Source organism: Carassius auratus, chromosome 22 (assembly GCF_003368295.1).
Source record: "Carassius auratus strain Wakin chromosome 22, ASM336829v1, whole genome shotgun sequence".
NCBI classification, from domain to species: domain Eukaryota; kingdom Metazoa; phylum Chordata; class Actinopteri; order Cypriniformes; family Cyprinidae; genus Carassius; species Carassius auratus.
In genome coordinates, this window is record NC_039264.1 from 7363165 (window position 1) to 7379102 (window position 15938).

The 15938-nt window shown below is 36.0% G+C and overlaps 1 protein-coding gene across 1 annotated transcript in view; it reads left to right on the forward strand.

Moving 5' to 3' along the window:
• The window catches only part of LOC113040798 (uncharacterized), a gene marked incomplete at its 3' end in the record, with an annotated part of 7087 nt that extends 2946 nt beyond the window's left edge, over positions 1-4141 (forward strand). The window contains exons 4-7 of the mRNA XM_026199049.1: positions 1688-2005; positions 2737-3057; positions 3401-3544; positions 3981-4141. Coding sequence (XP_026054834.1) covers positions 1688-2005; positions 2737-3057; positions 3401-3544; positions 3981-4141 — 944 coding nt within the window. The remainder of the gene's footprint in view (positions 1-1687; positions 2006-2736; positions 3058-3400; positions 3545-3980) is intronic.
• Positions 4142-15938: the final 11797 nt, after the last annotated feature.

Sequence of the window (15938 nt, forward strand, 5' to 3'; positions counted from 1 at the left end):
GCCAATATGCTTCATGTATCACATGTCTAAGTGTCCAAAAATGGAGACATTCCATTTCTGAACTGTCCCGTCTTCATTCTCAGGGTTGGGCAATTCTACCCCTTGAGCTTCACTGTCCTGCACGGTTAAGCTCCATCCCTAAACAATCATATAATGTTGTTATTGATGTAACAACATATAACATGGCACTGTAATGGGGAAAGATAAGGATCAATCCAAGGCCCTGGTGAGACCGATGGTGCTGTTGTGTTTGTAACCGGAACAAATGGTAAAAAGAAATATAATTTTTGTTTTTTTTATTTGTCTCAGAACCAAACACTCCTGGAGAAAATGAACATTTAATGAAATAACATCATTGAAGCTAAAATCACTTAATGCACTCAGGACTCGCCTGCATTTTGAGCAATATATTAAGATGAAAAAAAAAATGGTCTGGTATTTGAAAGCAGTTTGCATTTTCATAAACCCACACACACACCCTCAATTTATTGCATTTTTCAAGGTTTAAACATTCCTAATAATTGCAGACTTTCCATGACTGCAATAAAAACAAACCAGAATCAAAACTAAGCAATACAAAAAATTTTTTGTTTAAGTTACCAATTAGATGCCACCAGCACAAATAGAACAAATTAAACATGTAAAACATTCTCAAATAGCTCAATAAAAAGTCTCATGTAAAAGACTGTCCTCCAACTGAAGTTGTTAACCTGATGTGTGAATCCTCCCCAAACACAATATTAAGACCCTCCTCAAGAACATCCTCTAAAAACCGTTGTCTTGTATAACACATACAGTATAGTGTATAAAGGTTTCCAGTATTGGAAAACATTCTTCATTTTTATCATTTAACATTAACCATCTTCTGTTTTGTACATATGCAACACATGTAACTGTGTCCTGTTTGTGTTAAATGTTTAAAAGTGGATGTTAAATATTAAAACATTTAATGTTGTGTGAATATATCCTAAATTTCACAATAAAATAATTTACTGATTGCTCTTTAAACATGTTTTCAAACTGAAACTTGATGAGGTTGGTTTCCTTTAAATGACTTTTAGGACTGTTAGGAATTGACACATATGTGGTTGAGTTAAAGGTTATGTATGAACTTAACATACTAAATAAATTCCATTCACTAAAAGGTGTGAATAATTGGTATTACTGGCAACTCTCACCTTTAGGTGTAAGTACTGCTTGAAAACCGCTACATGTGTGTGTGTGTATATATATATATATATACACACACACACGCACACGCACACACACACACACACTATGCACGTCAGGTCCGCTCCGGTCTAGGCTAGCTATGTAAACAGTTTCACTTTCAGATAATCACGGCATCAAAGCAAAGGAACAAGCAACTTTTATTTCACTAAATCACAACTCATTTATCTGAAGAAATGACTCTTATCTTTGTTTTTCTCTCAGCGTGTGTATTACTACACTGTGGTGAGATATTTTGTTACAATCTACGCACAAATGATTTATTATTGCGTTACCCACTGATGTTCTTCTAACTGAATGTATTGTGTTTTGAATCTGAATTAATCAAGTGTTATTTTATTACCTATGAGTTTTTTAAACTCAGTTGTAACAGCTGTATGTTGGAATTTGGTCAAATATAGAAAGGCCACCAACATTCTTGAAATTGTTTATAATTAACTGTTTGTTTCTTCTTCAGGTGTGTTTGGTGTTGAAGAAATTACAATGTCTGTGAGAGAAGAAGATGTTGTCACTCTACACACTGGTGTTAAAACAAATCATCGAGACCGAATTAGATGGTATTATAAAGACATTCGCATCGCTCAGATCACTGGAGATCTCATTAAGACCTGTAAAGACATTCAGTGTAAAGAGAGATTCAGAGACAGACTGGAGCTGGACAATCAGACTGGATCTCTGACCATCATGAACACCAGAACCACTGACTCTGGACTTTATAAACTGAAGATTTTAGGCAACCCCAGCAGTGAAAAGACCTTCAATGTTACTGTTCATGGTGAGGCATTTACATAATATTAATGTGTTTAAATCACAACATTTCTTTATTATAATGCATCATGCACAGAGCAAAATATATAGTATAATATATATGGTACAAAATATATAGTATACAGTAGTCAAAATGTGCTATAAAATGCACAGTGCAAGTCGTTTGTAATCTCACCTGGTACTGCTTCACAAACACACACACAAACACTTTTGTTAACAACTTTTTGCCAACTGAAATGCAAAAAATGGCCATTGTGAGTGATCAGAATAAACAACATAGCAGAAAGTTCAGACTTGTTCACGCGCACATGCATGAGATCCAAAACTCAAAGTCATTCATTAAGTAAACTTACTGAAATCCTATTTAAACTTCTTCTTCTTCTTCTTCTTCTTCTTCTTCTTCTTCTTCTTCTTCTTCTTCTTCTTCTTCTTCTTCTTCTTCTTCTTCTGACCCAAAATTTTCAACTCTAACTCCTCCTAGAGCTTTAACTCTACAAACTCCAAATTCGGGTCAGACTTTCAGACTGTTCTGACTTGCTGTGCTATATCTTTTCAGACTGATTTGACTTTCAGTTTTCTTAAGAACTAATATAAAAAATCATGAAAAAACCCATAGACTTACATTGCAGAGTGCTCAAACTGAGCTAACACTATGGTGGCCCATTACTGCACATGGCAAAAATTCGAATCTAAACTCAAATCAGCTGTTGATTTGTGCTTCTGGTGTTGTTGATGCAGATTTTGAAAAGAAGACCGTAACCGCAAAGGAGAGAGAAACAGTCACTTTATGTCCTGTTTTAGTACACAACCCAGATGATTTCATGACGTGGTATTTAAATGACACTCTCATCGCTGAAATCAGTGTACTTCCTGATAAGATCTGTACAGATCTTCAGTGTAAAGATAGTACTGAGAGATTCAGAGACAGACTGAAGCTGGATCATCAGACTGGATCTCTGACCATCACAAACACCAGAACCACAGACTCTGGAGAATATACACTACAGATCAGTAGCAGCAGATTCAGCATCATAAAGAGATTCAGTGTTACTGTCACTGGTGAGTATCATTTAGTCATTCAATGGCTCAGTGGTAAAGTTATTTCTACTGGTCTTTTCAGACCAGTGCCTCAGATTTCTACTTGCTTCTCCAGTATTTTCACTGGCTATTTATTTTAGCAATATATTTTTATGTTGGGTGTTGTTTTAAACCTGTTGACTTTATATCTCAGAACAAACACATGATATGATAATGAATGACTTTCTGCTTCATAGCGAACATTTATAAAGCATGATGTTCAACTTCAAATTAAATCATTCATATCTACTATCTCAGATTTGCTGATGTTTTGTAGTGTTTGAGATAGAACTCAAGAATGACTCTTTTCTTCTATTCACTACAGGTTCACATGTAGAAACTCAGGGTCTGCTTTTAGCTGACATAATAGCTGTATTTGTTGGAGCAATCCTGCTTTCGCTGGCCGTGGCTGCTGTTGTTGGTGTGATTTACTCTTTCTGCAGGAGCCATAAACTTAAAAGACAGAACTGTAGGTATAACAGCTGATACACTAAGAGAAAGATGAGGTTTTTTTTCTTCATATAATCATATTAAAATGGTGTTTTATTCATTCTAATTAACAAGTTTTCTGCCACCATTTAATACCTCATTAAATATTGTTTGTTTGTTTATTGCTAAACAATTGGTTCCTTTTTTTTAGGATGAAAATATAGTGTCCTGACTACTTAGAAGTTATTAGCATTATCTTTTGACCCATGAAGATAACCCCATTTATTCCTGTCAAAGCATAATGTTGTCTTGATAGGTTACAAACTCATCATACAAATTCATCTTTGAATGAGATGGAAGGAAAGAACAGAAAAAGGATCATTATGATAAGGGAGGATTTTATCATCTCTGCTTTTGTTAGTTTTCTTTTTTCTCTTTTCTGTGTTCCATATGTGCTGCATGCTGTGACGATAAAGTGAAAACACTGCCAGTGATGGAGGGAGATTCGGTTACTCTAAACAGTGATGTTGCTGAGCTACAGAAAACAGATCAGGTGTGCTGGCTGTTTGGAGATGAAAACACTCTCATTGCTCAAATCAAAAGAGAGACTAGAAATGATGATGAGAGATTCAGAGACAGACTGAAGCTGGATCCTCAGACTGGATCTCTGACCATCACAAACACCAGAACAACAGACTCTGGAGATTATACACTAAAGATCCTCAGAAACAGAAACACTTCACTGAGATTATTCCATGTTACTGTATTTGTATAACTGTATAAGATATGAAAAAGCAATGTACATGCATTAAACTGTTTTATTACACGGCTCCCTGGGAAACTTGATTCTGATTGGTCAGTCTTGACATTCTAATGAATGTTATTCCTGACAGTGACTGTTGTCTTCCCAGCAGGCATCTTAATATCAATTTGACATCAAATATTAGTCAAGATTTGATCAAGATGCTGTAACCAAATGTTACATTTAATTTGGACAGCAATTTATTCCAGGGGTAACTGGATGAAAATAGGAAGTGAACCCTTAATTGAAATTGGTATAATGTATATGTAGGCCAATATGTTTGAAGTTCAATTTAAAATCAGCACGTGCTTGATGTTTTTCAGTTTGTGTAACTTCATTTAAGCTGCTATAATCAGTGATCTAGACACAAACAGTGAGACATTTCTCTGTTTCATGTCATTTAAACCACAATATTTTTTAATGATAATCTGTTTGATATATCAGGTTTTTTGTCCCATGTTGTGTGGTTACTGTATTGTTGCCAATTTCGATAAATACTATACAATTCAGTGCTGTCAGGCGAAATGTTATATTTAAAACAGCACTATTATGTGAATCACAGTGGATTAGTTTCTTGTGAGGAGGAAAGTGAAGATGGAGACCTGTAGGGTTTTAAATGGTGAACACCCATTACAGAAGTTTTTTTTTTTTTTTACAGTTCTGTTCGTGAGGCCTGTTAGTGTGATCTTTTAATGACATTGTCTGTTTATGTCATGAATATTATCATGTGATAAAAGTTGCTATCAATTGAATGTTTAATTATTTTAATGTTCCTTATTTTAGGTAATTTTCTTTCTTCAGCTCATTGTAAATATGTAATTTTAGGCTTGATATGGTACAATGTCATGGCCGAGGGTGAGCTGAACATGGTGTCCCAAAAGGGCCAAAATGAGGAGTATCTTATATAATTTGAATCTGAACTGAAAGTTGAATTGCCCTCTCTCCTCTCTCCGACATCTCTGCTGGTCCTGTCCAAGCCTCCTTTGTCCTTGGTTTCCTCCAATTCTCCAGTTCTAGTTAAGCCCAGGATTGTCTCCTGTTCCTGAATTAAGCCCAGGATGCGCTCCTGTTTCTGAATTGAGCCCAGGGTTGGCTCCTGTTCCAGAATTAAGACCAGGACTGGCTCCTGTTTCCGAGTTAAGCCCAGGATTGGCTCCTGTTCCAGAATTAAGACCAGGATTGGCTCCTGTTCCCGAGTTAAGCCCAGGATTGGCTCCTGTTCCAGAGTTAAGACCAGGACTGGCTCCTGTTTCTGAATTAAGCCCAGGATTGGCTCCTATTCCAGAGTTAAGACCAGGACTGGCTCCTGTTTCTGAATTAAGACCAGGATTGGCTCCTGTTCCCGAGTTAAGCCCAGGACTGGCTCCTGTTCCCGAGTTAAACCCAGGACTGGCTCCTGTTCCCGAGTTAAGCCCAGGACTGGCTCCTGTTCCCGAGTTAAGCCCAGAGTTGGCTCCTGTTTCTGAATTAAACCCAGGGTTGGCTCCTGTTCCCGAGTTAAGCCCAGGATTGGCTCCTGTTCCAGAGTTAAGACCAGGACTGGCTCCTGTTTCTGAATTAAGCCCAGGGTTGGCTCCTGTTCCAGAGTTAAGACCAGGACTGGCTCCTGTTTCCGAGTTAAGACCAGGACTGGCTCCTATTTGAGAGTTAAGACCAGGATTGGCTCCTGTTTCAGAGTTAAGTCCAGGACTGGCGCCTGTTTCCGAATTAAGCCCAGGATTGGCTCCTGTTCCAGAGTTAAGACCAGGATTGGCTCCTGTTTCCGAGTTAAGCCCAGGATGGGCTCCTAACCCCCAGTTAAGCCCAGTGTCGAATCCTGATCCAGAGCTCGCTAAATGTATAATTATTTATTAATATGGGACATTATGATCATGCATATATATATATATATATATATATATATATATATATATATATATATATATATATACATATACATATACATATATATGTATATATATATATATATATATATATATATATATATATATATATATATATATATATACTGTCTTAAAGGTGCAGTACATGATTTCTGAGAAATGCCTATGATATTTGAAATCGAAACCAAAACAAACACACCGCCCACATTGCTCCGCCCCCAAAAGGCATGGATGTTGGTTGTTGGTCACCACACAGCACGCCAGATCCAGACAAACATTGGAAACTGAACCTGACCTGTTACTGTCGATAACATTACAACAACAGCATATCGATCTCTTTGTGATTCTCACAGAAAGTTCTGAATCTCAGCAACATCAGATGTGAAGAAGATTTGTTTCTCAATATATATAATATATATATTGTCATTGAGGTGAAATTCTACTTCCTGTTCTACTATACATTAAAAAAGAGAGAGAATGACATGGGCTCTCTTTAGCTCATTAAAAACAAGATGTGCTGCTGCATTCTGCAACATTTACCGAGGTCACATTGCACATGACAGTCTAGCCAGAAGAGCATTGAAATACTTCAGCCTAGAAATGTGTTGCATGCTCTATAATGAAGGGGCTGATCTTTGTTTGGTTGTGTAGTGCAAACCTGCAAATCATGCTACTACATGCACACATTTACAGCACACACACACATACACATCCTCTGCAAAGATGAATAATGGCCCGGAGAGCTACCTGACTAAAAATGAAAGTGAAACATGTTTGTCCAACGTTTGTATAATCTAAAAAAAAAAAAAAAAAAAAAAAAAAAAAATAACGTTCTCATAACATTATAAATATGGGTGTTTTTAAAACAGGAAGAACATTCAATATAAGATTCTCATAACATCATGGCAGACTGGGATATTCCTCAAAAACACTGCAGAACGTTTACAAAACATCCTAAAAAATACAATTTTCATAACTTAGTGTGAATGTTAGCAAACGTTCTTGGAACACATTTTTGTTAGCTGTGGATGAACCTAAACGATGGGAGAATTTAATATCGCTTACATTATTCGCTTCAGGAATCAACACCGTAATATATTTGCCTGCTTGAAGCCCGCAATCTAATTTGTATAGCGTAAAAACACAACAAGATTAGATACAACATACAGATTGTTGTGCGTACTGAAATAAAAGACTCAAGTGTGGACCGAAATAACCCTGACTCCACCTGCTGTCTATAAATGACTGAAGTGCGAGGATGAAATCAGATGCTACTCTGAGATGACTTGAAGAGCCTCTCCGGCAGAACCTTTGATGATATTACCTTGAGCAAAGAACCTATTATATATATTTATATTTCATGTAATACTTACATACAGTACAGTAGTTGTAGAAAATTTGTACTGCTTACTTATTAATTGTAATAATAAACTGGTTTGTATTTATATAACACAAGTCTGCCTCCACTGACATTGATTTATAGCTAAGAAAAGACCAAGGAGAAGTCTTCTGTGACCTGTTGTGTAAGTATGAAGTCAGATAGATTCAGGTTTGACTTACTTTACCGAACCTGAGAATAAATAAAACAAGGTAGAAGGTACCTAGCACCATAAAACATCAAATGACTTTCTTGCATTTTTAATTGTGTGCCACTGTGTGTTGTGTTTTAGGAACACAAGTCTTGGCAGAATGATTTTTTTTAACACTGCTGAGACATGTCATGAGACAGTTCTGATTCAGAGAAACTTCCTACTCTCACGTGATGCAGACATCATCAAAGTGATATAACACGCAACTTTTATTTCACAGAAGCACAGTTTTTTTTGAAGCACACCACTTTCCTGAAGGAAGGTGGTACAAATGAAGCTTCTCTTTATTTTGTTCACAGCGGGTGTTTTACTGTGCAATGGTAAGATAATCTACAAACTTTCAGTTTACATGCTAATCAGTTTATACTTGATGCAAAATATTGTTTCTTAGTCATTGATGCTTTACAGTATATCAATGAGGAATTGAAGGTCAGTGTGGTAAATGAAGACACACTGTCAGAGTATTAGACATATTTATGGAAGTTTTGGGGCAGAAACTGAAAAAAAGTAATAAAAATAAGGCAAAATATATTTAAAATGGTATAAAAATGTTCTGTTCTCTATGATGATGTTGTTGTGTCACTGAACATAATCCAATGTAATTTTTTTTTAGTAAGAATAAGCGTGAGTGATAATAGCCTATGTACGATTCAAATTGTAATTCTTGTGATCTTTATGATTGTTATGAAGTGATTCATAATTATCTGTTTGTTTCTTCTTCAGGTGTGTTTGGTGTTGAAGAAATTACAATGTCTGTGAGAGAAGAAGATATTGTCACTCTACACACTGGTGTTAAGACAAATCATCGAGACCGAATTAGATGGTATTATAAAGACATTCGCATCGCCCAGATCACTGGAGATCTCATTAAGACCTGTAAAGACATTCAGTGTAAAGAGAGATTCAGAGACAGACTGAAGCTGGACAATCAGACTGGATCTCTGACCATCATGAACACCAGAACCACTGACTCTGGACTTTATAAACTGAAGATTTTAGGCAACCCCAGCAGTGAAAAGATCTTCAATGTTACTGTTCATGGTGAGGCATTCAATGAAAGTTACAAAGCAGGCTATATATGTTTAAATCCCCACATTTCTTTATTACAACTTTTTTATCACAACAAATACGTCAGTGCTATATGATGCAGAAAAAATCTGGTGAAGCTGTAAAAAGAGCAATATTCAATAACATTGTTTTATTGAACATTTGATTCCTATTGATCCAGATTTCCTGACAATGTTCTTAAACTGTGACTTCTTTAAATATTCTGTACTTGAAAATAAGAACAGATGTAAGGGATCATCTGATGACCAACCAAGCTTTCAAATGTACACAAGAAATTGTGTTTCCTTATCACAGCCAGAAAATAATAGCCCTGGCATCAGTGTTTATATCAGTATTACATTTTCCGAGGTGTGTTTTATTAAAAAATTGTTGTAACAGAAAGGAGCTCAGAAAAAGTGAATTCCATGATGTATACCCTCTGGGCAAAGTTACGTCCAGTGGACGTCTTTTTATATCTTTGCTGACGTTGAAAAGACATCCACTCAGGAGCCAAAATGAAAGTTTTTATGACGTCTTTTTTTGACGTCTTCTATACGTCTGATTTAGACATTCACAGAACCTCCTTACAAGGTTAAAAACTAGTTCAAAAGTGGTCAGTGGACATATTTTCAACATCATTTAAGGTTCATTTAGGCATAACTTATACTGTTTCTGGACCAAATCAACAATCTCAGGATGCGTTAGATTTAGACTCGTGTTATTTCAATGTAATTTCCAAACACTGTGTTTGACCTAAAATCAAGAAAATAAAATAATCTTTATGAAATAATGAAATAACTGATGACTGAGCACGTGGTAAAATCAGATGCAAATCAAAGACATTAAATCTCTGAAGATCTCAGCAGAGGAGGATCAAACATCTCCACAAACATGGAATCATTAGATTGACTTTATTTCTGTCAGACATCTAGAGAAGCTCTTATTGAGAATTAACAGAGGTTTAAATGTTGATATTTGATTCATTTGAAGTCACCATTGTGGTGATCAGTGTTTGGTTTAGTTGGGATCTTGGTCCAGCTATTTCTTCGATTAGCCTGTCTCTGACTGCTATAACTGTGTTTTTGTGAAACACTGCAGTAAAAAGAAACAAAATTAAGAAAGCTCAGGTGGTATCAGTTCTTTGTTGGTGATGAAAAATTCATCACATATTAAGTACCTGAGGTTATGAATTTTACTTTTTTTTCTCATTTATAACCACCAAGCCTTTTAACTCTACAATACAGAAACTAAAAGCAAAATATTTGCTTATTTTGAAGATGGAGAAAATGCATGCAATTTAAATATTTTGAGTAAAAGCATCATGTACTAAAACATAGACATCAAGATTCCAGCTAATCAATCAAAACCGCTTTATAGCACAAACTTATCCCTATTTTCCAGACTTTTTCGATTTGAATGTCACCATTGATGTGATACATATCCAAAATCTTGCATTTTGTAAAAAATATGTTTGTTACTTTTTTCAACAAGATTCATATCCAAGAAAATAAATGTAGTTGCAACAAAACACAAACAAATTATTTTGCTATAATTTTGGTGGCATTAACAGTTAGACATTAACACTTGAGCTCAATGCTGTCTGCCACAATAAGAGTACTTTATAACACACAGTTCATATAACCAAAGACAAGCTAACTCAAGAAGTATGAGGACCAAGATCCCAAATAAACCAAACACTGATCACCACAATGGTGACTTCAAATTAATAAAATATACCATTTAAACCTCTGTTAATTCTCAATAAGAGCTTCTCTTATGATGTCTGACAGATATAAAGTCAATCTAATGAGTGAAGCTGATGAAGCTGTTTGTGGAGATGTTTGATCCTCCTCTGCTGAGATCTTCAGAGATTTAATCTCTTTGATTTGCATCTGATTTTACCACATTCTCAATCGTCAGTTATTTCATTATTTCATAAAGATTATTTGATTTTCTTGAGTTTAGGACAAACACAGTGTCTGAAAATTACATTGAAATAACACGAGTCTAAATCCTGAGAGTGTTGATTTGGTCCAGACACAGTATAAGTTATGCCTAAATGAACCTTAAATGATGTTGAAAATATGTCCACTGACCACTTTTGAACTAGTTTTTAACCTTGTAAGGAGGTTCTGTGAACGTCTAAATAAGACGTACAGAAGACGTCAAAAAAGACGTCATAAAAAAACTTTCATTCTGGCTCCTCAGTGGACGTCTTTTCAACGTCAGCAAAGACATAAAAAAGACGTCCACTGGACGTAACTTTGCCCAGTGGGATTTTGCGGTTACATTTGTTTGTTGTTGTTGAGTTTTCCCTCAAAAGGATCCTTCAGTCAACTCCAGATTTGTGTTTCTGGTGTTTTTGCTACAGATCAAAAGAAGACAGTGCCAGTAGAGGAGAGAGAAACAGTCACTTTAAATACTGGTTTATATAATCATCCAGATGATTTCATGACCTGGCATTTTAATGACACTCTCATCACTGAAGTTAATGGACATCATAATAAGATCTGTACAGATGATGAGTGTGAAGATGGTGATGGGAGATTCAGAAACAGACTGAAGCTGGATCATCAGACTGGATCTCTGACCATCAGAGACACCAGAACCACAGACTCTGGAGAATATAAACTACAGATCATCAGCAACAGCTGCAGTATCACCAGGAGCTTCAAAGTTACTGTCACTGGTGAGTATGAGTTATTCATTAAATTTATATTGGTCTTTTAATTTTATAGATAGATGAAATTCAAAAGCACATGTATCTGATCAAGGGATGCGAGATGCTACAGTGCAGAACTGATCTGATCTAGAAAGTTGAGATCTTTAGATTGAAAGTTTTATAGTGACAATGCATTTTCTTCCTCTATTCAATACAGATTCACATTTAGAAACTCCAGCAGAGGATCTAGTTTTATACAATATGAAAGCAGTATGTGTGAGTGCAGTTTTGTTGGTGCTGGCCATGACTTTTGGTTTTGCTGTGATTTGCTGTGTCTTCAAGAAGCATAAATGAAAAAAGTGAAAGGTGTAAGTATCTTTTCACATTGAAAAGAAATGGTTTGGGTTTTTGTTCGCTTCTGTGACTACAGACTCCCACAGCCAATTCATCTCAAAGGAGAACCAGTTTTAGTTAATCATGGGATTTCAGAATTTTCATTTGTAATGTTCAGTTTCAGTTTTACATTCATATCATGTAAGCAGTTGCAGTGTTGCTGAACACAAACAAAACGAATAGTGCAAAACAACATACATAAAAATATGTATATATTGACAAAAATATAAAGTAGATGGCACTAAAATAAAAAGAATTCACAGGTAAAATAAAGTAAATTACTGTATAAGTTTGCTGGTGCTCTCCATGGTGCTGCTTTGTGGAGCACCATACTGTACCTCTTTCAGGCCACCACACAAGATAGAAAGAGCAAAACAGATTGTATATTAATTGCATCATATTTATCTCCTTCCTGCATTATTATTTATCGTTGATTGGTCTTTACTATACAGCCACTGCTCCTTTTACTCTTAGGAATTAATTTAGTATGTTTTCTATCTTTTTATTTTATTTTACTGTAGGTTCAACTGCAAACAGAAGAGGTTTCCAGCAGCTTCAGTATGAAACTACTGTATATATTTCTAACCAAATTACCCTCAAAAAGTATTTTTATGTGGATTTTGATATCAATTATTGTGCTCACACTGATCTGTAGGTGCTTATTTTAACCTCTAAGGTATACAAGAGTTTAAAATTTTTATTTATTTCATGTGAGACAAACTTAAATAATCTTCACTTCTACTGCATTGTAGAAACACGTGAGTATGTGTTTAAGAGACTAAGTAAAAATATTTTTCCATTCAAATTCACCATTTCTGTGCTTAGAATTTTGTTGAGAATTATTGCAGATTAGAAGATTGTTTTGCATTTCTGTTTGTTTGTGTTTTAATCCTGGTGCTTAGTTTTTCTGCTGTATTAAAGTATTGTACCTACAGACGTATAAAATTTGACCGTTTTTTTAATAAATCTGTTGACTTACCTCTGAAAATTGTAAACACACTTTATTGATTAAGTTTTAAGTATTTATTAAGTTTGTTTGTTCAGTTTTTACAGATTTCTTCTTTTTTCTCTCCACTTAGGCTTGAATTATTAGTTTTATTCATTAATTTATCTATTTAATTTATCTTTTGAAGAGTACAAAACCTATCATTTTAACAGAAACATTTGTAACTCAAACAGAAAGTACATGGTCGGTCAGTTTTGATTGTTGATCAGTTTTTTATCAGCTAACTTGTCAAATGTGTTTAAAGCATTACTCCATATTAGGGCTGGGGGGATGTGACAAATTGTGACAATGATATAAATTGTGAACAGTTCAATCAAGTGAGAACTGATTAAACTTTTTCTAAATCGTTTACATAAAAAAGCCAATCGGGGCAAGCAAATATATCAAAGCAGCTTTCAGCGGGAAAACATTGGAGTGATAGATTGAGTAATAGAGTGTGATGTTCGTGGTGCAGTTGCAAGTGCAGTATGCCACAAAAGGAAATTCAACTTCACTCTTGCACGTTTGCAGGCAGTTTTTTTTTTTTTTTTTTTTTTTGTGCGAATGCTCAGATACTTTTGTCGTACGGGACGCCGCACGCAGTGGAATCACCGTGTAGCTGCGGCATTCTCTCGTATAATGGATGCGGTCTGTGCAGTTGAAGCCTTGCCTATATACTTTAGTGTAAACCACAAACCTGCTGACAAGCTTGCAAAATCCTCCCTAAACGGTCGCGCCATTTTTTGACTCTTTTTTTTTTTTTTTACTTTCTACACTTGCTTGCCTTTGTGCAATTCTGTGAAATGACAGGGGCAACTACTTATTCTCCAAATCACCAGACTGTAAAACCGAACAGTGAAATTGATTAAATGAAATGAGTTAATTTCACTCAAATAATAATGATAGTTCATAGCTGAAATAAGTTCTGTAAACTCAAAATGTTGCTGCAGTAAGGTGAACTTAAAACTATTGCATTTTGTAGTTCCCAGCGTGCTTTGCATCAGAAAAGTGTTATTTTGTGACAGTGTTAGCATTACTATGGCTATTGCTCATTGGCAGTACTAGCATTAGCATGACTGCTGGTCATAATGTACTGCCAACAGACAAAGCAGAATTGAAACCAAGTGTTTGTTTTGGTTTTGATTTACAAATATCGTGGGTGTTTCTCAGAAATCACTTACTGCAGCTTCAAGTAAAGCGGTTAAAACAGCACCCCAGCACAGTGAGCTCAACAAGAACAACTTTACTGACTTTATTTGTTTTTTCAAATCAATAACATTAGTAAACATCTTGCTGACCACAATAGGCCACAGAAGGAGAAGCTGTGATAAGTCATAGTGAGAAAAGCCATTAAGGCCACAGAAAAATAAGGCTAAAGAGGAAGATGGGCCACAGAGAGAGAAACATCACAAAGATAGGCAACAGAGAGGAAGGCCAGAAAGATAGGCCACAGAAAGTTTACACCACAAACCACAAAGTGTACAAAGTAAACCACTTGGGGAAGTCGAGGCCTAATAGTTAGAGAGTCGGACTCGCAATTGAAGGGTTGTGAGTTTGAGTCCCGGGCCGGCAGGAATTGTAGGTGGAGGGAGTGCATGTACAGTTCTCTCTCCACCCTCAATACCATCGAACCCCCAACTGCTCCCCGGGCGCCACAGCATAAATGGCTGCCCACTGCTCCGGGTGTGTGCTCACAGTGTGTGTGTGTGTTTGTTCACTGCTCTGTGTGTGTGAACTTCGGATGGGTTAAATGCAGAGCACAAATTCTGAGTATGGGTCACCATACTTGGCTGAATGTCACGTTACTCTCACTTTTCAAAAGGTTGTTAAGAGTAATATGAATAGGTATTACACCACTACCAGTAATTGCATAAAGATTACCTTTTGGACAACTTGATATTATTTGCTGAGCCTTTTAGATGGTTTGTGTTCTGGTCTAATATATGACTCAAATGCAGAGGATGGCCATCTGCCCAGTAGATTGATGGCAGATGTTGGAACTCCATGTTCAGCAGCAGTAGTGGCTGGTGTATTGAAGTAGTGACAGACTGTAGCTTTCTAAAACAGTGGTTAAATGAGAGCTGAACCAGGCCTTAGTTATTGGTGCACCATTAGATAAAATAAAAAAGGTATAGTGAATAGAAGTGTGGAGACAAATTTGTAGATATCTAATCATGGTGGAATAGAGGCAGAACTGGTAATAATTTTTTATATACTTTTTTTTTTTTTAAGTAATTTTTGGATTGTGTAAGAAAAATAGTGAAGAAGTTATGTAAAAAACTAATATTTGAAAGTGACAAATCTTGTGAAGATTCAAAATGCTTTGATTCAGACGTAAATTCCCCTGGATGCATAAAGCTATAGACGTTTTCATTGGGCGCACTTGTCTGGCCTGAAGTTAAATTCTGGTCTGTGTTTGTTTATCAGTCTGGCTATGGCGCCTTACACAAACGCAGTTTAATCTAAGGTGAAAATTAGACTGAAATTGGGCTCGGGTGGTTGTGCTGCGGGATGTGTTTCCCATACATTTGTTTATATGTAGCGCTCACAATATCAAAGTTGACATTGAAAATGTTGTAAAAGGCTTCGTTGGAAAAACATGAGCATGTATGCACGTTTAAAAATAAAAACGAGGCACGGTGTTTTCATGTCACTGTATTTCTGAAGAAAGACTATCTTTATTTTGTCATTTTCATTTAATCTTGCACGTTATATGCCTGATAAAGCAGTGTTTATGTTGTGTACAGCAATTACTGGGGAAACCTCTGTTTCTCCCGCTTTAAAGCACCTTCTGCTGGCAGAAAATGAATTAGCATTTTCAGCCAGTCTGATTTACGCAGTAAACATATTTTGCTTGTTATCAAAAATAATCTACTTAGCTGTTGTTATTGATTCTATTTGGAAGTCTACCGGAAGTTAAGTTAGGGCCACAAAAGCATGGGGTTTGGGTGTCGGGGTGATTTTTTTTTTTTTCAAATTTAAAGAACAAGCAACAGGGAAAGGCAGCCGGGAGGTGGAGGATGTGCAACATTTATTAAAGAGAACATAGCATATAAAAGAGTATTCACAAGTA